The following is a 24,025-nucleotide window of genomic DNA, read 5'->3' as shown; positions in this document are numbered from 1 at the left end:
TTAAACTAGTGCACCATGGTCTTCCAGTTATTCAAACTATTTCACTAGCTTGGTGGCTATTGACTGACTTGATTACTTTGACTGTCTTGATTACTTACCCTGTCCATATCATGAAGGAAGCTTGTTGTTCAGAGTCTTTCATGTATTTAAAGGCTGATAAAATAAGTTGATACGGAGAATCACACAAAAAATCTCCAAAAGGCCCAGGGTTGGAGGCATTAGCCCCTTTGGAAGAACAAACTTTGGTATGATCATCAGTGATGTGGTAAGTAGGGTCTAAATGCAAATCCGATACATGCCAGAACTGCCCTGTTTTTAGAAAACAGTAATGAAAATGGTTTATTTGCTGCCAAGGTACTGAGTTTCTCCTTGCAATTTGCATTGTAAGTGAGGTAAAAAAATCAACATCATCCACTTGCTTATGCTTGGCAAATCAATTTGAGGGTACTTCTGGACAGAGGTATCCTGAAATAGCTACCTCGCATCTTTTAAACGTGCCCATTATTTCAATATTCAAAAATATTTTTTGAAATTAAGGTGCTCGCTATTTCGGCATTCCTGTAACCCTCGTTCCACAAGGGTAAAGTGAGACTGTGGACATGCCAAATTTCGAAATAAGCTATTTTGAAATAGAATTAAAATAAGATATGCAATTGCGTATCTTATTTCAAGTTTAGTGTGCTGTGTGACCCACCCTGAAATTGGAAAACTAGCCCGGACATATGCTGGGATGATGTCATCATGTTCTGCAGAATTTAAGCGTTCACAAAAAAAAGACCTTCTAAGTTTCTTGCCTTCATGATTACAAAGACAACTTGAAAATTGAAAAACTTCCTCACGAAGAAACTTGAAAATGTGAGCTGAATATATCTGCAACAGTGCTCAAAGTTTTGCTTAACAGGGGTAGAGTAAACTTAACAAAACTTTGATCGGTGCCACTGCTGCTGTACAGAAGCTACTACGAGTGCTTTTACAAGAATCACATAAATTTCATTCTGTCTCAGCTGCTTGGGGAAGCTATAAGCATAGGAAGTGGAAAATTACCTCAAATTGGAGGATGAGGTGGGGGGTCGAGTGATGGAGACCCTTCCAATTTATCACTGGGTATAGAGCAGCGATTCCCAAACTATGGGCCGCAGAGAGGGAGGTGCTGGTAGAAGGCTTAAAAGAAGGGGTGGGCATGAGAGAGGTGGGGATGGAGCAAGTGATGTGTGAGGGCACAGAGGGGCAGGAGGGGATGGGGCAGAGAGTGCTGAGGGGTTGGGTATCAGGGAAAGAGAGGACAAAGGGGGCAGGGGCAGTAAGGGAAGGGGGAGGCACCAGGAGAGGGCAGGGCTAAGGGAAGGTGCAGGTGCCAGGGGATTCTGGGGTGAGGAGGAGGGGAGAGCTGGCCACCGGAAGCAGCACTGGCCGGGCGAAAAGGGGCAGGCTGGGGAGACTGGAGGGCCGGTGGAAGCAGGGCTGCCGAGTAGTGCGAGGTTGGGGGCAGGGAGCTGGCTGGGGAAGATGGGGGCGGGGAGAAGAAGCGGCCTCTGGAAGGAGGGCTGGATACAGGCAGTGGGGCTGGCCAAGGGAGATTGGGAGGAGAAGTGGACCTGGCTGCCCGGGAGGGGGTTGAGGGAAGTGGGGCTTGCCAGTGGCACAGCGGGGAGAGCAGGGGGGAGGAATGAATCGGCCTGCGGGGAGTGGGATTGACCTGGCCATATGTAGATCTTGGGACGCTGCCCCTCTTCCCCCCTTACCCCCCGCATGAGTTAGTCCAGCCTGGGGATTCTATTGTCCCCCATACACACTCCCCCTCGAGTAGATGCGAACTAGCTGGCTGGTAGACACACTCATGCAGCCTGAGCACATTTACCAGCCAGGCAGTTCGAAACTACAAACTGATACATCTAGTAATAATACAACTTACCTAATGAGAAAATACCAGACATGTTATATGTCTGGTATTTTCTCAGTTTGTTTTTTATGTGTTTATATTTTTGGGCTGCAAAAAGCAGTACTTGAAAAAAAAGGGTTCCAACTAAAGTAAAAAGTTTGGGAAACCCTGGTCTAACCAGCTTTCTGTCTGTCTTACAGTCCATTTATCCAATTCATATTCCTTAACTTGCTGGCAAGAATATTGTGGGCAACCATATCAAAAGCTTTGCTATAGCTGGCACTGGGGGTTTTGGGAGGACCAGAAACAACATATTTGAATATTCATCATTTGATTAATGAATATGCAAATATTCAAATGAACATTACTGGTCCTCCAAAAGTTCATGAATGGATTTACTGGTCCCCGTGTCAAAAAGTTTGGAAACCACAGGTATAGAGAAAAAAAGAAAGCACTTTTTCCTCCCAGCAGCTAGAGGAGAATGGAATGTCAATTTTTTTTTCAGACATATACTCCCTAAAAGTTGATAGAAAAGAGGATGCTTCCAGTAAGGGTATAGGAACCCCAAGCTTCTCCCCAGCAGCTGAGGAAATTGAGGCATACAGGCAAAGTGATTAGCCCAAGGTCATACAGCAAGTCAAACAAAGAGAAGGGAACAGAACAGCAGTCAGACTCCTCATAACATGCTTTAACCAGGAACTTATTTCAGGAACTTAAAAAGAAGATGCGGACATCTGAAAATTGTAATATTGCAATTTCTGCTAATAGTTGCATGATTTGTCTTCTGGAAACTTGCAGAGGTTTGAATTTGAGATGCATGAGTCACAGAGGCTGACTATGGAGCAAGAGTTATTTTATACATGTATATAACTGGAAAAAATAAAATCACATGTTGCAAATATGGAGTTTGCTTTCCTGACCAAAGATAAAATATTAGTTAATGTTTCTTATAGTGGAGCAAAGAAATACATTTCAGGCATATTGTATTATTAAGTAATGCAAGGATTAGCCTGCGCATCATTGTCTGAACCACACCCTGATAGAGTCAGTATAACCTACATTCAGTTTTGGAAGGATTAGATTTTTTTTTTTTTTTTGGTAAATGTCAGCAAACACCAATTTCACTGTACGCACACAAGCTGACAACAAATAAATAAAATAAAAATAAATAAATCTGGTTGTCCCATCTCAAAGAAGGATATATAAGAATCAGAAAAGATACAGAAAGAACAACAAAAAAGTTTTGGGGTATGGAACAGCTTCTGTGAGGAGAAATTAAGAAGATTGGGACCGTTCATCTTGAAAAACAGAGGAGTAAGGGGGGATATGATAAGGATCTGTAAAATCCTGACTGGTGTGGAGAAAGTAAATAAGGAAGTGCTGTTTACCACTCATAACAGAAAAACTAGGGGTCACCAAATTAAATTAATAGACAGCAGATTTAATGCAAACATAAAGAAGTATTCATACAATATATAGTCAACCTTTTGAACTCTTTTCCAGAGGATCTTGTGAAGGCCAAGACTATAAAAGGGTTAAAAAAAGAGCTAGATAGATTCATGGAGGATAGGTCCATCAATGGCTATTAGCCAGGATGGGCAGCGTCCCTAGCCTACATTTGACAGAAGACAAGAATGAGCAACAGGGGACGGATCACTGAATGTGTGTGTGTTCTGTAGAATCCCTCCGAATCACTTCTCATTGGCCAGTCTGAAAATTACATTGGTCTGACCCAGGATGGCCCTACTTATGTTCTTATCTTCATCAATATTAGCCAACAATTAAAAAGTTCCCACTGACAGGAACCCTTTAAGGATTTATTACTTTGTCCATTCTGACATCTGATGCTCCAATTTGTGTTGGGTCATAAATTAAGTTCTGACTTGAAAAAAGAGGGTGCGTGGGAAACACTTCCCTGTACCTGTCTCGAAATGTCCAGAAACTTCCCTGTCTGGGGGAGACTGCGGCCACAGGAAAGCAAGGGAAGCAATATGGAAATGCCAGAGCCAGTGTACAGCGGCAGGGACGGGCACTGGCTGGGCGTCTCCGGGCCTTAGCGGGGTGTTTCCAAGGAGGGGAGCGGGGAAAGCCCCTACCGCCCTTCCCGCCCGCAGGAGAGCTTTGTCTGACTCACACACTCAGCAGGGGCGGGAAGGGGGAGCAGAAACCTGCCCGGCTGGCTGCTGCTAGTGACTGGCAGCTCCTTTGTGTCAGGGTCGCGCTCGGTCGGGAGGGTCGGGCCGTACGTGACGCTCCCATGGAGCCGGGGCCCCAACCCTGCCCCTCCGCCTCCTTTGCAGCCGGCGGCCCCGCGCCCTACTTCGCCCGGGGGCTGCGGGGGGGAGGGGGGGGACAAGCTCAGCGCCAGCTCCCTGGGGGCGCCAGCAGCCGGACTCACCCGCTGCGGAGGCTCCCGCTGGCGGCGCGGGGGCTGCGGAGCCCGGGGCCTGCAGACAGCACAGCAGGCAGAAGCTGAGCGCGCAGCGCCCGCCCGCCCGCGCCATGCTCAGCGCAGCTGCCCGGGGCCGGGCTCCGCTGTGTGACCGGCCTCAGTGGGGCTGGGCGTGGGGGGGACGGTGCAGAGCTGGGGCGGGTCACGTGGCACTTCCCGGTCTGGAAAGCAGCTCCGCCTTGCCTTGGCCCGGCCGGCAGCTCCGCAGCGGAGGCTGTTCCTGCCCCACCCGGGGGGAGCCCCGAGTGTCTGCACCAGCACCGTGCCCACCCCCGGTCTGGGGCAGGTGTGAGTCCAGCCCCCTTCCTCCGCCCACAAAGGAATCGGCGTCAGCGAGACCTCAGGGCTTAGGACCCTGCTGGGGGGCGGCTCAGAGCTGGGACCTGCGGTGTCGGAGGCCGAGGGCGTCTCTGCAGCGTGGACACACCTGAGCCAGAAGCTCTGCGTAGCGCTGTGCGGCGGCAGTGGCTGTGAGATGCGGCTGCAGCTCTTCTAAACCCATGTTTGCAATGTAATGTGGATGCTCAAGCCTGGACTTGGAAACCCCAGATACACAAGCTTAGGTCACCCAGTCCCCGGTTTGGTGTGGGGGTGTAGACATGCTGTCAAAGGGAGGAGCCGTTGTCCCGAGAGCGATGGGGCCCTTGTCACTCAAAGCCAAGACTGCCAGGAAGAAAAGTCACCTCTTTGTGGAAGTTGTAACTAGGGTGCTTTCTTTCCCCTAGGACAGTTGGCAGGAGAGCCAGTCTAATGAGATGATCCAGCCCTCTGTCTGGAGGTCAGTGCAGTGCTTTCCATTAGTTACAGTACATTAAAGCATGAACATAAGAATGGCCATTGTGGGTCAAGCAAAGTTCCATCTAGCCCAGTATCCTCTCCTGGCAGTGGCCAAGGCCAGGTGCCCCGGAGAGAATGAATAGAACAAGTAATCATAAAATGATCCATTCCCTGTTTCCCATTCCTGGCTTCTGACAGAATATGGACACCATCCCTGCCTATCCTGAGTGATAGCCATTGATGTACCTAGCTTCCAGTAATTTATCTAGTTAAACCTGTTAAAGTCTTGGCCTTCACAACATCTTCTGGCAAGGAGTTCCACAGGTCGACTGTACATTGTGAGAAGAAATTCTTCCTTTTGTTTGTTTTAAATATGCTACCTATTCATTTCATTTGGTGACCCTTAGTTCTTGTGTTATGGGAAGGAATAAATAACTCTTCTTTATTCACTTTCTCCACACCACTGATGATGTCATAGACCTCTATCATATCCCCCCTTTAGTTGTCTCTTCTAAGCTGAAAAGTCCTAATCTTATTAATCTCTCCTTGTATGGGAGTTGTTCCATACCGCTAATCATTTTTGTTGCCCTTTTCTGAACCATTTCCAATTCTAATCTGTCTTTTTTGAGATGAGGTGACCACCTCTGCATGCAACATTCATGATAAGGGTGCACCGTGGATTTATAGAGAGAGTAAGGCAATAAGATATTGTCCGTATTATGTATCTCTTTCTTCATGACTCCCAACATTCTGTTTGCTTTTTTGATTGCCACTGTGCATTGCATGGATGTTTTCAGAGAGCTATCCACAATAACTCCAAGATCTCTCTCTTGAGAGGTAACAGCTAGCATGCCACTTGTTTAGGCCAGTTATTAACAGAGTTCATTGTCACAAGCTTTTGTTGTTGGGGCATATTTAGTACTGGGATGCACTCAGAAACCTCTGACATGTAGGGAAGCCTGCTAGAGCTACAATGGAGAACATACTAAAAATATTTTAGGATTGAGATTGCAGGTGCCCTAGAAAGAGGTGTATGGTCGCACTACATTGCAAGTCAGGAGAGTTGTGTTTCATACTTTAGTCTCTCACCTAGTGGATGGCCTTTTGCAAGCCACTTTGATTCAGTGCCTCAGTTTCACCATCTGTCAAATAGGACGAATGAGAATTCTTTTGTAAAGTGGCTTGAGACCTGTGGACAAAAAGTGCTATGCAACAGCACAGTAATATTATTAGGAGTGTAATAGACAGAATTTGGTCTTTACAGTCTAGGTTCTAGCTACTAACAAAGGATCCAATTCTGCAAATGCTTAGCATGTGTGTAACTTTGCTGCATGAAACTGCTCCCATGAGCAAAGTTGCACATTTGTATAGGGCCTCAAATCCTGCATGGATGGACCGCTGCACCTCATAGAATCATACAAATGTAGGGCTGGAACAGAGCTTGAGTAATCATTAAGTCCAGTCCCTTTTGCTGAGGCACCAGCAAATAAACGTAGACCATCTCTGACATGTGTTTGTCCAACTTGTTCTTAAATAACTTCCAGTGATGGGGATTTCACAATCTTTCTTAAAAGTCTATTCTGAGTTTAGCTATCCTGATAATTAGAAAGCTTTTCCTAAGATCTAACTTTAATCTCCCTTACTGTAGATTAATCCCTGTACTTTTTTGTTCCACCTTCAATGGACATAGAGAACAACTGATTACAGTTCTATTTATAAAGCCTTCAAGGCATCTGAAGATTTATCAGATTCCCCATCGGTTTTCTCAAGACTAAACATGCCCTGTTTATTATACTTTTTCAAAAAGGTCAAATTTTCAAACCTTTTCTCATTTCATTTCATGTCTGGACTCTCCAATTGTCCACATCTTTCCTAAAGTGAGGTACCCTGAATTGGTCACAGTACTCCAGCTGAGGGGTCTCACTAGTGCTAAGTAGAGTAGGGCAGTTACCACCTCTGCCTTACTTTACAACACCCCTGTTAATATACTTCATAATGATTCATGAGCTTGCATGTATGTATTGCAGGATCAGAGCCTAAACGTCTGCAGAATTGGGACCCAGTTTTGCATTCCTCCATTTTCCAAAGCAAACAGTTATGGTTTGAGGACTAATCTTTGGGTAATATAGTATAGTAATTTTAATTCTAAAACTTTATATGACTTGGAAGGGATATCCTCAAGCATCGTAGGTTCCAGAATGAATAAAACTGTAGTAATTATAGAAATATTAAAATTAAGTTAAAACCTAATAAGATGTGAGAGTTGAGATGTGTACTCATGACATAATATAAGAAGTAAGTGAGCTATATTGCAAATACAAATGCCTATTTGTTCATACTACAGGAGGGTTATAATGCCATTTATAGACAAAAAAGTGAGAATTGTTTTTCACAAGAGAAAACACGAGGTTCTAAGGTTAACTAACCCAGTGATATTTTAATAGCAGAAGATCAGAATTATGCTTTCCGCCTCTAGGCTCTTTCTGTCTCTGTTCTCTAAGGCTACGTCTAGACTACATGCCTCTGTCGCCAGGAAAATGAAAGGCATAGGAAAATGAAGCGGCGATTTAAATAATCGCCACTTCATTTAAATTTACAGGGCTGCTGCGCTGAGCTGATCAGCTGTTTGTCAGCTCAGCGCGGTAGTCTGGACGCGCAGGTGTCGACATCAAAGGCATTTGTCGACCACCCAGGTATGCCTCCTGGAATGAGGTTTATCTGGGTGGTCGACAAATGCCTTTGATGTCGACACCTGCGCATCCAGACTACCGCGCTGAGCCGACAAACAGCTGATTGGCTCAGCGCGGCAGCCCTGTAAATTTAAATGAAGCGGCGATTATTTAAATCGCCGCTTCATTTTCCTATGCCTGGTAGCCTCATCTACATGCCTCTGGTGACAGAGGCATGTAGTCTAGACGTAGCCTAAATGTCCTATTGCTCTCCATCTAGTGAATGTATTTTTCCTTCTGGGTATTTTTAATGGTTTGCATTACTATGGTTTTCCTAACTATATTATGAAATATTTATGTCCATCCAAAGTTGCAAGTAAGGATGTAAGTGACTACTCGCTTCCCCTACTTGCTGCCTCTCACACAGAGGCAGCAAGAGGGGAGCAGGAACCAGTACTGGGGGGAGCTGGATTAGAAGCAGGTTCTCCGCAGCACTGTTTCCGCCACAGTGGTCCCAGAGCTGGTGCGAGCCGGGACTAACCCCACTGAGGCTCTGCAGTTTAAAAGTAATAGGAGCTGGGCTGCCTGTGTGCCCGGCTCCTGCTGCATTTAAACTGCAGAGCCACAGCGGGGTTAGCAAGCGCCCCCCCCCCCCTCCATTTACCAATCAAATAGTCAATGGAAATTCCATCAACTACTCAATTAGCTAATTAACTGCTACTTAACATTCCTAGCGCAAGTCCTGTATGTCTGGCTTTTCTCCATCTTTCGCTTCCCCCACTCACAGTAACCCCACAGGCAGTTCACAAATGCTGCTTCTCCTAGACCTAATTTCCTTTTATATTCATTTGTTTACTTTTGAGATGGCAAAAGCCTGGGACAGGGGAAAAGGCTGGGACGGTAAAGTTGTACTACTGGGTAGCTGATACATGTAAAACATAAGCATATAGGGCATGAAGTGAAGGGGTTAGGAACAACTGCCTTTGTTTAAATGTGTTTGTAATGCATATAAGGCGAGTAAACAACAGCAGGAATGGGGAGTTCCATTGTTAAATATTTACCATTCAGGCCTTGTATGTACTTCAGAGCCTTTTCTAGCCATCTTCTTATTCCTTTCTGCACAAGTAATAAAGACTTTATTCTTTTACTTTGTGACCCTATAAATCAGTTGTCAAGGATGTTAATGCCACTAGTAGAGAATCATGGCTTCTTTCCATGGAGATGAAGCAAAAGCATCTGCTCACAAATCTCTGAGAAAGGGATGTCTGGGAAAGGGAATCATGTGATTTGCATACATAAAGAAAAAGCTGTGATGTGAGCCATACTGATGGATGACAGACACAATCCCTATTATTACACTGAATCAGTGGTTTAAATCAACCGGGATAGTGCAGAAAAGAGGCCCTTAAAGTTGCACACATGGACTACAGAGGCCATAACAACCCAGAATCCAGTTTCACTCTTGTTGGCCTAAAAGATCACTTTTTTAGAACACAGCGCTAGCACTTTATGCATGTGAAAAGATTGCAAAACCTGCTGTTCTGAAGGCTCTTTCACAACTCTAACTGAAGTCCATTGCAGATGCAAGAGCTCTGCACCTTTGTGGATCAGGCCCCAAAGTGATTAATAACACAAGTATGTTCATGATAAGGTTGTAATAGTATAGTCGGTTAACTGATTAACCGATAAGGAAAAGCTTATAGGTTAATGCTATAGACTACATGCATTCCACCCCCCCTCCACTCACCCCGAGTACATTTTTTAGCAAGATGGCCAGCAGCCAACTCAGTCTTGGCTTGCGCCAGGTCCAGGACCTACTCCTGCTGCAGTTCTGCATTTAAAGTGTATGAGGAGACAGGTGGGCAGGCAGCTGAGCTCAGTTCCGGCTCGTCTCAGGTCCAGGAGCTCAGCCTCCCATCCCGGACAATGGATGCTGCCAGTCTGACAGGGATGACAGGTAGCCGGTTCACGAGGGGAGCTGGTTTTTAAACTGTTTTCTCTCACAGACCAGCTCCCTCCTGGCACCCCGCACTGCTAAGCAGCAGTGCGGAGTGTCGGGGGGCTCCTTGGAAGTGGGGACAAAGTGCACTGGCTGCCAGCCCCACTTCCGGGGACTACAGAATAGTCATGAAACTAATAAGAATTCATGAGGTTAATGGACTACCCAATTGACCGATATTTAACATCCCTAGTTCATGATGCTTCAGTATTAACGGGGTTTTCTTCTGTGTGTTTACACCTAGTTAATAGAAGTGGGATTTTGCTTTCAGAGAGCACTTCCCTGAAAAACTTAGGTGATTATAAAACAAGAGCTTCTATTCTTGTCTTTTTTAGCACCAAGTTGTGCCTAGACACTAACAAAATGAGGTGCTCTTGTGCTCTCTGCACATTAGGGCCAGCCATAGTTGCAGTCGTTGAGATCAAGCACTGGTCCTCACTCAGGGTGTGTCTAGACTACATGCCTCCTTCGACGGAGGCATGTAGATTAGCCAGATCGGAAGAGGGAAAAGAAGCCGCGATTAAAATAATCGCGGCTTCATTTAAATTTAAATGGCTGCCCCGATCTGCCGATCAGCTGTTTGTCGGCAGATCGGGGCAGTCTGGACGCGACGCGCCGACAAAGAAGCCTTTCTTCATCGGCACAGGTAAGCCTCGTGAAACCAGGTTTACCTGTGCCGATGAAGAAAGGCTTCTTTGTCGGCGCATCGCGTCCAGACTGCCCCGATCTGCCGACAAACAGCTGATCGGCAGATCGGGGCAGCCATTTAAATTTAAATGAAGCCGCGATTATTTTAATCGCGGCTTCATTTCCCTCTTCCGATCTGGCTAATCTACATGCCTCCGTCGAAGGAGGCATGTAGTCTAGACACACCCTTAGTGTCCTTATGAAAGACAGCCACCTACTGTGGAGGAAAACCAGAGCCACTTTCCACCACACCCATTAGCAGATGCAAGGAATACCATGGTCCAGCCTCTTGCCTGGGAGCTCAGGTGCAATTTTCCCCTCCTCAAGCATCCTTCTAGCCATATGCCTCTGCAGCATCCCCAATGTGGCCTATTGGCTAAATGTCAGAACTAAGCCCTGTGTCACTGTTCAAAAAAGGGGTAAATTAACCAAAAGGAGATATGGCCCATTGATGCTATGTCCTAACAGAAGGGGGATTCTCTTTACATCTTTTTCTCTTTGGCTACGTCTACACTACAATGCTATTTCAAGATTCCAGAGTATCCTGAAATAACTATCCTGCATCTTCACAGCAAGCCCCTTATTTCAGCTTGCTGTACCAATGACCCTGTAAACCTCATTCTATGAAGAGTAATGGACATTTTGGAATAGCTCTTTATTTCAAAATTTGGCACTTTGCAGACAGCACCAGATGCCGAAATAAGTTATTTCGAAATAGCATCAAAATAAGATATGTAATTTGCATAGCTCAAATTGTGTATCTTATTTCCAATTATGGTGAAATGTAGATGCACCCTGAGCTACAAATATGATGCTGTGTAACTCTTTTTGGTTTTATTTGTTACATTATTAGTAGAAATATAGGGTATAGATCCAGTTCACACTAATATTGCTTTTAAGATATTTTATTAATACAATTTTGATTTCTGTAAAATGCAGTACTGCTGTTAGAAGGGATAAACTGCCTCTCCATGAAAATTAAGGTCCATAATGCACCATCCTATGATACAACTACAAGAAGGGACTCCAGAATGTGGTTCACATCATGGGGTTTCCATTCTATGTTTCCCCCCAGGGAACAAGGCTCACTAACCCTGTGGCACCTGAGGTTCCATAGGAAAGGCAAGCTATAACCCTGAAAAGTCTCAGAAGGGTAGCCATGTTAGTCTGTATCTGCAAAAACAATGAGGAGTCCTGTAGCACCTTAAAGACTAACACATTTTTGAGAGCATAAGCTTTTGTGAGTAAAAACCTCTTTATCAGATGCATTGGAGTAGATATTACAGGAAACCCCTGACTTCCGACCACCCAAGTTACGACCCCCGCACTTACAAAAATGGTTGTAAGTGTGGAAGGGGCCAAAAACACCCAACTTATGTCTTCGGCCCCACATTTACGATGGTGCACAGCTCCTATCGTAAATGAGGGTTCGAGTTACGATGCCCCCGACTTGTGACACTTCGCCGGGAACTAATCATGTTGCAAGTTGGGGGCCACCTATACAGAGGCAGGAAACTATAGGTATTAGTATATCAAATATATATTCGTGTATCAAAAGAAGGGAGTAACTTTTTAAGTGTAGGATCAGTGTTAAGGATGCGAATTCAGTCAAGATGGTATGGCTCACTCCCAGCAGCTGATGGGGAGGTGCAAACACCAAAAGAGGTAAAATTACCTTTGGAGTGAGATAACCATTCTAAATCTTTATTCAGTCCTAATTTGATCATGTTAAATTTGCAAATGATTTGCAGCTCTGCTCTTTCTTCTTGTAGTCTAGTTTTGAAGGGGGTTTTTTTGTTTGTTTTTTTGTAGAAAAATGGCTGCTTTTAAATCTGTAACTGAGTGTCTAGGGAAGTTAAAGTGTTCTCCTGCTGGTTTTTGTATTTAACCTTTCTTGATGTCTGATTTGTGTCCATTTATCCTTTGGCGCAGAGATTGTCCAGTTTGGCTAGTACACATTGCGTAAGGCATTGCGGGCACTTGATGGCATAGATCACATTAGTAGATGTGCAGGTGGATGGATGAGCCCCTGATGTTGTGGCTTATGCGGTTAAGTCCTGTTATGGTGTCACTTGTATAGATTTGTGGACAGAGTTGGTGGAGATTGATCAGGGTCTGCTACATTCCTATGGCCCTCCTCCCCATCTATGGAGCATTTCTGCCTTTTGGTTCTGATTTACCTCCCTCTGCACTGAGGAACATAGAGGTCTCACCCATTTCTTCCATTAGCCATGTTAAAACAAACACAAAAACCAGGAAGGGGTTTATTCAAACCTCAGTGAAGTCAGTGGAAGTGTTTGCATGGACTTCAGTGAGTTTGGGATCAGGCTATAAGTGAATTATCAGAGGGGAAGAGGGCTGTCAGTTGCCAATGTTTCCTCTCACCACTCTTCCCCCATTGCAAAGATGATGCTCCTGAGTTTCTCAAGCAAAGTGATGTCACTAAACTGGAGTGAAGTCACATTTGGTTTCCTGTGTGACCAAAGTCACACTATATAGCATTCCCTACTGTAGCATCTTGCCATCACCTTTACCTGCAGTATTAATCCCATTTTGGAAATGTTTTTCATATGATCTCCATCCAAAGCACTGAAATACTAGTCCATTAAATGCAAAGCTGGTATGGATTTTAAAACATTTTAATTTTAAGTTTGAATTACATTCCATGATATGTCAAATATGTTCCATTTATTGTAAAAAACAAAAACAGCGTTTCAGAGATTTAATGCAGAGTTCTACCTGTTGCACTTTATAGAACAAAAGTTTGCCAATTTGATGGTATAAAATAAAAACAAAAATACCAACAACCCACAAACTCTTTGACAATCTTTTATGCCAGTAATGTTCATGTCACTTAGCTATGTTCAGTTGTGGATGGCAGTAAAATGCATCCAGCAGAAGTAACACCTGGACAGGAGACAGGTAGGTTCTATGCTTTCTCATAGTGACGAACAGCAACTACATCACCAAAAGTGAGAGTCTGCAAGTTGGAGAAGTAATAGAGAAGTTAAACACTATGCCATATTTCATAACTATTTTCTACATATCACTCAATGCATACAGGTTATTATTGTGGATGTAAATAATATAAAAGTAAACAAAACATACAAGTGCACCTTTAATACTAAGTCAGAATTCAAAGGTGGTGTGGTTTCTAAAGTAATCAGACCTTTCTATTGCTGTTTTAAATACACAATAGATCAAAAAGGAGACCAAAATAAAGATGCCTGGGAATCAAACAGAATGTCCTAACTTTTATGCATTTAAACTCTCAGCCATTAAATTGAACCTGTATTAAAACTATTTCCTTCAAACAAACAGAATCCCCATTGATCCACAGAATGCGCAATGCACTGTATATATTTCCCATCTTCATATGCAATGCTTACTATATGTAAGGGGTATGTGTAAAGGGGATCAAGTGTTCATGACCACTGATGTACCATGTCCACTGATGTGTATATAATGATTGAATATAGCTGGTAATTCTAGTATATGAAACTCCCAATACATATGTATACAATAGTGCTTTGTGAATAGTAATTTGAATATCTGGAATTTTGCGTCCCCAATTCCTGTTCAAATTTCTTGCAAGATGGTATTTTCCCATCTGCAGCAAACTATCACTACTTGCTTTGTAACAAAGAAAGAAACAACACACATTTCTCATTGACATGCTACGTATTGGGTCTGCAATTTTAAGTTTAAAACTGATTTTCCAATGGCTGGGTAACAGAAAATAAAGTAGCTGAACATACTTCCTTTTCATGCCAAGAACAAACATGAGAAATTTCAACCCGGAGGCTAGATTTCCAAACCCCCTTCCTCTCAGTGTTATAAGGACTTAGAAAGTGTGCTCTCTCTCAGTCATAGCTTTAGTAACACTGCCACAACATTATATTATAACATTATAATTCTGTTTCCAAACAATCACAGGGGGCAGTTGGGTTAAAAGTATAAAAGATTACTTTTCACATAAACCTGATCTGTTAGTCATCATTCTGGAAAATAATCTAAGCAGGAATACTCCATTAGATGCATTTTGCATTATTAAATGCAAAAATTCTCAAGATATTTTACCCCAGAGAAATACTTTAAGTAACTAGTTGCACATGCAAGTATAAGACAATTTTATGTTGTGATCTATTTTAGTATACCATCTGTCTAAAATGGGTATTTAATCAAATATGTCATATTTTTGCAGTTCCAGAAGTGTATTTTGTTTCATTTGGGATCAGTACAATAATTTAAATAACCTTCCCTTAAAAATCTAAAATGTCATTGATATTCTCTAAAAACTGTTAACTATAGCTGGTTGAAAAAATGCTGAAAGTTTTCTATTGTCCATAAACAGATTCAAAGCAGCTATATATCTACTACGTATTTGAGAGATTCTGACTGTCTGTCAGACTGTTTGTTCAAGAATTCCACCTAAACAGTAAGGGTACATCTACACTACAAGCAGTTATTTTGACATAATATTAAACTAATGGCGTGCTGGAGGACTTCTTACTCCAACTCCTGTAACCCTCATTTTATGAGGAGTAAGGGAAGTTGGAGGAAGTGTGTTCTCTCGGACTTTCTGCTGCGTAGACAGTGCCAAAAGCTGAAATAAGCTGTTTCGACTTAAGCTACGCAATTGACATAGCTCAAGTTGCGTAGCTTATTTAGGCTTTAGCCCTGCTGTATAGACCTGTCCTATGAGTGAGAACCACCAAATTCGTAATACAGCTTCCTCTTATCTTAACTTAAAGCAACAAGTGTTTGGATGTGTCTGGAATGGGATTGCTTCTCATAAAACCATACAGAAAAGAGAAAGAATCGCGAGGTAGGTGAAAGAGGCTAATGGGGGGTGCTCTCCTTCTTTGGGACTGCCTGAGGCCTGAACTTCTCCCCCCCCCCCCCCCCCGCCACCTTTTAAGGAGTCTGGGAGGGAAGGCTGAAACTTCCCCCCCCTCCCCCCCCCCCCCAATTCATGCAGGAACATTGCTGACTGTTCTCCTTTGTCAAGGAGTGAGGGGAAAGTGCACGGTGTGGCTGGGGAGCACAGGGGGCAGGTGAACCTGGATCTACCCAGCTGGGGACATGTACCCCTCCCTTGTCTATGCCTGCTGGAGCTGCAGCAGCCATGGAGAGGTGCTTCTCACCTGGCCCTAAGCTGCTGCAATGAGAGAGGGCTGGGGTTGTCCTCTCTCCCGGGGGCAACCTGCATACTGAACCTCTCATCCCCAACCCCACCCCAGAGCAATGATTTAAATGAAGAAAAACAAAAATTACCATCTTTATGGATAACTAGCTTTATATTTTCTATAAAAATAACATGTTCTTGCTAGATATGAACAAATAGTTGTATCTGATATATGGGAGATTAGTTATTATTTTACTTACCATTACCATTTTGCCATCCTTAATTTCTCTAACAAAGTTTGTCTCTTTGCCATCCCATTTCTGGACATGAACTAGTTTGTCTCCCTCCAGGGTTACCACTGACTGGGATATCAAAATATACAAATAGAAGGGTTAATTTAAAGAAGTAGCAGATTCTATTCAGATTTCTAGGGAATATATGCAATAGCCTCTATTGGATTCTTTTCAAAAAATTATGCAAGCCTAACTTCATAAATTAGTTTTAAATATTTTTGTTTAAAATGAAAAGTCCATTTGATTCATTTTTGTACAAAAAGGATGCAATAAGTCCTACATTGCATGTCTCAGTGTCATTTAAATGATAATTTCACATTTGCTCTGGTGTAGCAACTTTTTAAATACTCCAAAGGTCAGGGACCATGTACTTCCTCATTTTCAGTTGAGAATAATGTCTCCAAATTCTTTTTATTAAAGTGACTGGTACAGAAATACAGGCAGTCCCCGGGTTATGTACAAGATAGGGACTGTAGGTTTGTTCTTAAGTTGAATCTGTATGTAAGTTGGAACTGGCGTCCAGATTCAGCCGCTGCTGAAACTGACCGCCAGTTCTGACTTACATACAGATTCAACTTAAGAACCCCAAGCATCCCCAAGTCAGCTGCTGCTGAAACTGATCAGCGGCTGATTCCAAGAAGCCCGGGGCAGAGCAACTGTGCCTCGGGCTTCCTGTAGTCAGCGCTGGTCAGTTTCAGCAGCGGCTGAATCAGGACGTCTGGGGCAGAGCAGCTGGGGTGCTGCCGGGTTGGTCCAGTAGTGCCCAGAGCGGCGCTGCGGGACCAACCGGCAGCGCCCCAGCTGCTCTGCCCCAGGGTCCACAACAAAAGCCTGGTCTGCTGGGGGGGGGCACACTAGCTGCGCCCCCCCCCCCCAGCAGACGAGGGACACGGGGAGCAAAGCCGCAGTGGCGGCGGGGTGCCGCGCCTCTGAGGCTTTGCCAGAGCAAAGCCTCAGAAGCGTGGGAACCCGCCGCGGCTGCGGCTTTGCTCCCGGTGCCTCTGGTCTGCTGGGGACCGTCTCCAGCAGACCAGGGACACCGCGAGCAAAGCCGCAGCCGCAGCAGGTTCCCGCACTTCTGAGGCTTTGCTCTGGCAAAGCCTCAGAAGCGCGGGAACCCACCGCGGCTGCGGCTTTGCTCGCGGTGCCCCTGGTCTGCTGGAGACGGTCCCCAGCAGACCAGAGGCACCGGGAGCAGCTTTTCTCGCCCCGGAGGTCGAGGTGGCGGACCGCTGCCTGCGAGCTCCGGGGCGAGAAAGCCCCGTTCGTAAGTGCAGATCTGACGTAATTCGGATCCGCGTAAAGCAGGGACTGCCTGTATGGATGGCATTAGCAGAACTTCTTCATACTGGAAGGGCAGAACAAAAAGCTACAGTTGTCTTTAGATGAGTAAGTTTTAGTCTTATGTTTCCCAATAGTCCCATTCTGTACTAGAAAATTAACTAACTAGAGAAGAAGTTGAATCATCCTCCTTAATCCTCCCTCCATACACAAAAAAATAAGACTTTTCAAATTATAAGGGATTTGAAAGGAAGGGAAGGGACCTCAAGGGGTCATCTAATTTAGTCCCCTGCACTCATAGTGGACTAAATATTATCTGGACCATCCCTTACCAGTGTTTGTCTAACCTGCTCTTAAAAATCTCCAAAGATGAAGATTCCAGTGGCTAAACAACTGCTTGTTAGGAAGTGACATGAAGGGAGTGCTGCAGCCTGAGAGTATATATTCACTTACTTTGCAGTTTCTGTCATCTGGGGTAGTTTCCTCAAACTCTTCTCCAAATTTGAAGCTGATTTCTGTGTTCTTGAAAGTGCTTTGGGTCCTGATCACTACTTTGTCCCCTTCTTTGCTGATTATTACTGTGGGTTTAGTCACATTCCCCACTTGCCGAGTGGCAAACCCCACTCCTAAACGGCCAAATGAAAACAAAAAGCCATCAGACCCTGATTTCTTTTACACCCTGTTTGCCGAACAGTGAGGTGAAAACTCACATCCTGTTCTGCTCCCTTCACTATCATGCTTACACATTACACTTCTGTGCCCAATTGCTATCTGTGTTCCTACATTCAAGCTCTTTGTATAAATTTCTGTGTCTTTAGGTATCCATTTAACTAACACAATATATTGCAACAATGACTGCTTAGGTCAACAGTGTAGTGTAGCATCTCAGCTTCTTCTCCTGCTTATTTATATGGCAGTCTTTATCATGCCGGTATGAGAGGAACCTATGTGTTTATTTGCAATTAGTCTTTGTTGATGCAATTGATTTCATTTTCTTTTCCTAAAATAAAGGTTTAAAAACAGGCTCCGTGCATTACCACTGTGATCCCCGCTCTCCATACACACACTTAAAAACCCACCATGCAAATGATATCTTTATCACCTTAACTTTGATAAAGAATTAAACACTGATGGCAATGACAGAGCAGGCAAAGCCACAACAATTTCGCATTCTCTACAGCAGCACAGACTATTCACTTCATACACATAGTGATTCTTTTTTTGGTTCTACTCAGAAATCATTCAGATACTTTCATTCAATGCAAAACCTCAACTCCCACGATCACTCTCCAGCCTATCTGTGCTGGAAAACATCATCAAAACTTCAGGAACAATTTCAACAGCCAGAAAGATGGTTAGCAGAAGCTCCTTTTACCTACCCAGTGCCTTCATGTATTCATCAAAATTCTGGCTGTCAGTCAGCTTCCAAGTAGCACAGAATGCATCAACCATTGTGGCTGCTGGAAGGGTTAGGCAGTTGGAATGAAATTGGCAGGTGGGAGGCTGTGTCCAGTCCTATCTTGTTAGGATTTTACACCTAAGTGATCCTTCTGCACCTCAACTGCAACTCAGCCCCCTTCTTATGGGGAGAAGAGGCCTGCAAAAAAGAAAGGCCCTAAATTGCAAACCCCACCCTAGCATTCTCCCTCTTCCTTTGAAGTTAAGGCAAGGAGGGGCTGCAGGGTTTCAGTCCTCTCTGTGATTGGATCAGGCCACTGGGTTAGCGGAGCAAGTCTTGTGCTGCCTGCCCTTTACCCTGAAGCCCTCTCCTGCCTAGAAGAGAGAGAGTGGTGAGTGGGAGGAGAGGCCCTGTTGCTGCTGCTGGGGGAGGGGAATGCAAAAGGGGAAAAAAAGAGAATGTCTTTCAAGTCCTGCTCGAAAACTTGGCAGAGCAATTTCAGTCTCAAAGAAAAGATACACAATAAGAGATTCAGCTTGGCTTCCGTTGCACTCTAAGCTGGTGACAATTTAAAAAGACACTAACAAAACTAAATTCTTATCCTCTTGCAAAGACAATGTAGTATTTTCTCTTACACATTCAAATAGCAAGGCATAAAAGGGGACTGTAACAAGCACAGATTCAACAAAGAGGCTCTACAGAAGGGAGAGACCACACTCCTGTAGGTTTGTGCTAAATCTGCTTAACTGAGATGCCCCGGCAGACATCCCAGTTAAGAGAAGAAAACCAGATACTGTGCTTGATTGAATATCCACAACAACTACAACAACAACTACAACATTTTACTGGATTCATTTCACATTATCTTTATTTTGCAACTTTCGTATTAAGATAAGAGCTTAAATTTTCAAGCCCATTTTTTAATGCCTCGTCTGGCATTTGCTAGTGCACCCCCTTTCATGGAATGAAAATTGTGTGGATGCTATCCCAGTTACATAGCCGTCACTCCCCTTCATTATCTCTGATTGGGAACATCTTCTCTAGTAAGCTAATCACGTTTGGGAACTATTTTAAAAAAACTGATCTTAAACAATTTCAGCTTAGCACTACTCTTTTTTTTTTTTTTTTTTTTTTTTTTCTAGGGGCATGTTTTTTCTTCTTAAAATGGCTGGCTGAAAGTGTTTCAAGATCCTGTGTGGTAACCAACACTCCTGAATGTTTCTCATAAATCAGCCTTATCTATCCAACAAAATTATGTTAGCCATTCATACAAGCCTAAAATTTGTATGGGCTAACAACTTAAAACTTAAAAAACAACAAATGGTCTGGTATCCCTTTGTTAGGAAAACTGAGGGTCTGAAAGAATAAGCTATTCTGTGATTCAAGGAAGCAAAATTTGGAGACTGTCGCATGGTTCAAGGTTAAGAGCTTATACCTTTATTGAGATATAAATAGATTGGGAACAAAAGGGGAGATAAGTTTGAATTCTCTGTAAATGGGTTTTTTGTAAATGATTGACATTTGGGTTTCTCTTAGGCACTTGAAATACTGCGTATGTCTTGCTGCTAGGATGCCTAATTTGGTAAATCTCTTTCACTCTTAGGTAAGATGGCCATATTTCCCTATGTTGAATATGGGGCACCTGGTCAAATTCCTGTATTTGAGTTCAATAGAAATCAATCACAATTATGCAGTACAAACATTAAAATTAACATCTAATTGAGTGAACACCCATTAAAAAGAAATACTGTGTAGTTGGATTCTTTTATTTATCTTTCTATCATTAAGGCTTTCAGGCTCACACAAGGAGGGATGACACACACACTTCTACTCCCACGCATGAGGAGAGGACACACACGCACACACACACACACACACACACTCTCTCACTCTCACTCTCTCCACACACACACTCACACATACACACACACACAGAGGAAATGGCCGACAGACCTTACCCTCGTTGCCCTGCACTCTTCACCTTCCATGCCTGGCTGGGCTCCTGGGATGGACCCACCTCTCCTGTCACCTGACACCATGTCTTCCCAAAGCAACATGTAGGGGGACAGGAAGGGCCACATGCCCTATCTCTCTAGGTTTCTGCCAGAGTTCACACCAGAAAGTGGCCAGCAGCAGCCTTTTGGCACTGTGTGTGGGAAGGAAAGGATGAGAGCTGCTTCCAGACACAGTGGAGAGGGGACGGAAGGGATGACCTGGCCCATGTCTTTTCAGAGTTCATCTCTTCCGGCCCCCCCCTACCCCCCCCCCCCCCCCACACTTCCTCTATGACTAGAAGCAGTTTGTTCCTTCCTTCCTCCCCACACAGTGTCAAAAGCATCTAACACCTCCAAGTTGCGGCTGGCCACCAACATAACCAGGCTACAGTGTGGGCAGGAAGGGGTTAAACCCTAAGGCTGTATTGTGCACTAGGATCCAGGGAACCTGACTGCAGAGACTTTAGTGAACCTGGCCAGTAAGGTGGAGGGAGTCTAAGTGGCAGAGCAGCCCTGCATTCCTTGGGGGCAGGACCAGGGAAGGGTGGGGTGAAGAGGGTGCTAACCCCTGCCTGCAGGAGGGCTTCTGTGGAACCTGGAAGTTTGGTGCATGAACAGGCTGAAAAGTGTCCCCCCTCCCATGCACCAGTCCAGAGCTTAGCTGAGGTGCAGAGAGGCTGCCCTATGTCTCTGCTGTGTGAAGCTTTGGCACATGCAGGGCTCAGCTCCACCTGAATCATAGAATCATAGAGCTGGAAGAGAGCGCAGAATGCCATCAAGTCCAGCCCCCTGCCCAAGGCAGGACCAATCCCAATTAAATCAACCCAGCCAGGGCTTTGTCAAGCCGAGACATAAACACCTCTAGGGATGGAGACTCCACTACTATCCTAGGTAACCCATTCCAGTGCTTCGCCACCCTCCTAGTGAAATGGTTTTTCCTAATATCCAACCTGGACCTCTCCCCCTGCAACTTGAGACCATTGTTCCTTGTTCTGCCATCCGTCACTACTGAGAACAGCCTTTCTCCAGCCTGTTTGGAACCTCCCTTAGCAAGTTGAAGGCTGCTATCAAATCCCCCCTCATTCTTCTCTCCTGCAGACTAAATAGACCCAAATCCCTCAGCCTCTCCTCATAGGTCATATGCTCCAGCCCCCTAATCATTTGGTTGCCCTCCGCTGGACCCTCTCCAATGCATCCACATCTTTCCTGTAATTGGGGGCCCACAACTAGACACAATACTCCAGATGTGGACTCACCAGAGCCGAGTCAAGAGGAATAATCACATCTCTGGATCTACTGGCAATGCTCCTCTTAATGCACCCTAATGTGCCATTTGCCTTCTTGGCTACAAGAGCACACTGTTGACTCATATCCAGCTTCTCATCCACTGTAATCCCCAGGTTCTTTTCTGCAGAACTACTACTTAGCTAGTTGGTCCTCAGCCTGTAACAATGCTTTGGATTCTTCTGTCCCAAGTGCAGGACTCTACACTTATCCTTGTTGAATCTCATCAGATTTCTTGTGGCCCAATCCTCCAATTTGTCTATGTCACTCTGGACTCTATCCCTGACCTCCAGCGTATCTACCTCTCCCCCTAGCTTAGTGTCATCTGCAAACTTGCTGAGGGTGCAATCCATCCCCTCATCCAGGTCATTAATAAAGATGTTGAACAAAACCGGTCCTAGAACCGAACCTTGGGGCACTCCGTTAGAAACTGACTTCCATCCTGACATCGAGCCATTGATCACTACCCGCTGGGCCCAACTTTCTAGCCAGCTTTCTATACATCTTACAGTCCATTTATCCAATTCACATTTCCTTAACTTGCTGGCAAGAATATTGTGGGAGACCATATCAAGAGCCTTGCTAAAGTCAAGGTATATCACATTCACTGACTTTCCCATATCCACAGAGCCAGTTACCTCATCATAGAAGCTAATCAGAGTGGTCAGGCACGACTTGCCCATCATGAATCCATGCTGACTATTCCTGATCACCTTCCCCTCTTCCAAGTGCTTCAAAATGGATTCCTTGAGGATCCTCTCCATGATTTTTCCGGGGACTGAGGTAAGACCGACCGGCCTATAATTCCCTGGATCATCCTTCTTCCCTTTCTTAAAGATGGGCATTACATTTGCCTTTTTCCAATCATCCGGGATCTCTCCCAATCTCCACGACTTTTCAAAGATAATGGCCAAAGGCTCCTCAATGACATTTGCCAACTCCCTCAGTACCCTTGGATGTATTAAGTCTGGACCCATGGATTTATGTACGTTTAGCTTTTTTAAATAGTTCCTAACCTGTTTTTTCCCCACCAAGGGCTGTCCACCTTCATCCCATGTTGCGTTACTTAGCGCATTAATGTGGGAGCTGACCTTGTCAGTGGTCCCCATGGGTGGCCCCTACCCTGGGGTCGCAGCAAATGCCAGTGCCGGGCACCTGGCACATGGGCGGCTCCTGCCCTGGGGTCACGACACATGCTGGTGCTGGCCCCTGGCGCATGGCACATGTGTGGTCCCGCCTCCGGATGTGTGGCCCGTGAGAGGCCCACCCCCAGACACGCGGTGCATGAGCAGCTCCGCCCCCGGGTGCACGGCAGCCCCAAAAGGTTGGGGACCACTGCATTAAGTACTTCAGCTTTCCTCACATCATCTGTCACTTGATTACTGCCCTCATCCGGTAGGGGCCCCACACCCTCTCTGATCACCTGGCCTCAAGCTAGAGGGCTTTGGCCTTTCCTGGAGCACTGACCCAGCCAGAGGGAGTAGGGGAAGGAAGGAGCCTGCCAGCCAGGCTGTTGGTGAGCTGAGCACTCCAACTAGGGCAGTGGCGACTGCTGGGGAGGGATACAAGGGGAATCCAGACCCCATCCCAGACCCTGTACCCCATCCTGACATATACCCTCCTGCACCCAAACTCCCCCTGCATCCCTCCTCCCTCCCACTGCACCCTCTTGTGCCCCCAACTTCCTCGCAGAGCCTGCATCCCTCACCCCATTCTGCACCCCAACCCCTGCCCCAGCCCAGAACTTGCCTCCTGACTCCATCTCAGAGCCTGCACCCCAGACCCTCTCCCACACACACATTCTCTCCTAGAGCCCTACTTTTTCCCCTTCTGCACCCAAACTCCCTTCCTCTACCCCCTCCTGCACTCCATCCCTAGTGCCAGCTCAGAACCTGTACCCAGCACCCAAACTCTGACCCTTCTGCATCCGAGACACTCTCATCCACTCAAACTTCCTCCCAGAGACTTAGGCAGGTTCGGGGAGGGAGTTTGGATAGAAAGGGGTGCTGACTCTGGACATTTTGGGCACCACAAAAATTTCTACAAACCTGCTACCCCTGCTTAGGGTATGTCTTTACTTCAGAGTCCCAATATACCTTTGTCTTCCCACCCATTCCATTCCTGCCCCATATGCAGGAACAGAGGGTATGTCTACACTTGCACCCTAGTTCGCACTAGGGATG

The 24,025-nt window shown here is 45.2% G+C and overlaps 2 protein-coding genes across 2 annotated transcripts in view; both read right to left on the bottom strand.

The window, feature by feature from the left end:
• SMPDL3A (sphingomyelin phosphodiesterase acid like 3A) overlaps window positions 1-4,564 on the bottom strand; it is a 30,563-nt gene extending 25,999 nt beyond the window's left edge. The window contains exons 1-2 of the mRNA XM_075924071.1: window positions 4,278-4,564; window positions 99-309 (exon numbers count right to left, since the gene is read on the bottom strand). Coding sequence (XP_075780186.1) covers window positions 99-309; window positions 4,278-4,383 — 317 coding nt within the window. The 5' untranslated portion in view covers window positions 4,384-4,564. The remainder of the gene's footprint in view (window positions 1-98; window positions 310-4,277) is intronic.
• An 8,522-nt stretch (window positions 4,565-13,086) lies between these two features.
• Window positions 13,087-18,907, bottom strand: FABP7 (fatty acid binding protein 7). The gene is made up of 4 exons (XM_006139453.3): window positions 18,545-18,907; window positions 17,619-17,791; window positions 15,852-15,953; window positions 13,087-13,443 (listed from the first exon to the last, which is right to left on the bottom strand). Exons 1-4 carry the CDS (start codon window positions 18,615-18,617, stop codon window positions 13,393-13,395), a joined length of 399 nt encoding a protein of 132 aa, XP_006139515.1. The 5' UTR covers window positions 18,618-18,907; the 3' UTR covers window positions 13,087-13,392.
• Between the last annotated feature and the right edge of the window lie 5,118 nt (window positions 18,908-24,025).

Source organism: Pelodiscus sinensis, chromosome 3, assembly GCF_049634645.1.
Source record: "Pelodiscus sinensis isolate JC-2024 chromosome 3, ASM4963464v1, whole genome shotgun sequence".
NCBI lineage: Eukaryota > Metazoa > Chordata > Testudines > Trionychidae > Pelodiscus > Pelodiscus sinensis.
The sequence above is the reverse complement of the archived record's forward strand: the minus strand, read 5'-3'. Positions and strand labels throughout refer to the sequence as shown.

What these genes read in the sequence shown, in the direction of transcription:
- FABP7 (XM_006139453.3), bottom strand. Translation starts at nt 18,617, where the DNA reads ATGGTTGATGCATTCTGTGCTACTTGGAAGCTGACTGACAGCCAGAAT. An exon ending in CAGATGACAGAAACTGCAAA is followed by an intron (nt 15,954 to 17,618) that starts GTAAGTGAATAT and finishes TTGATATCCCAG; the next exon opens with TCAGTGGTAACCCTGGAGGG. An exon ending in AGGATGGCAAAATGGTAATG is followed by an intron (nt 13,444 to 15,851) that starts GTAAGTAAAATA and finishes TCCAACTTGCAG; the next exon opens with ACTCTCACTTTTGGTGATGT.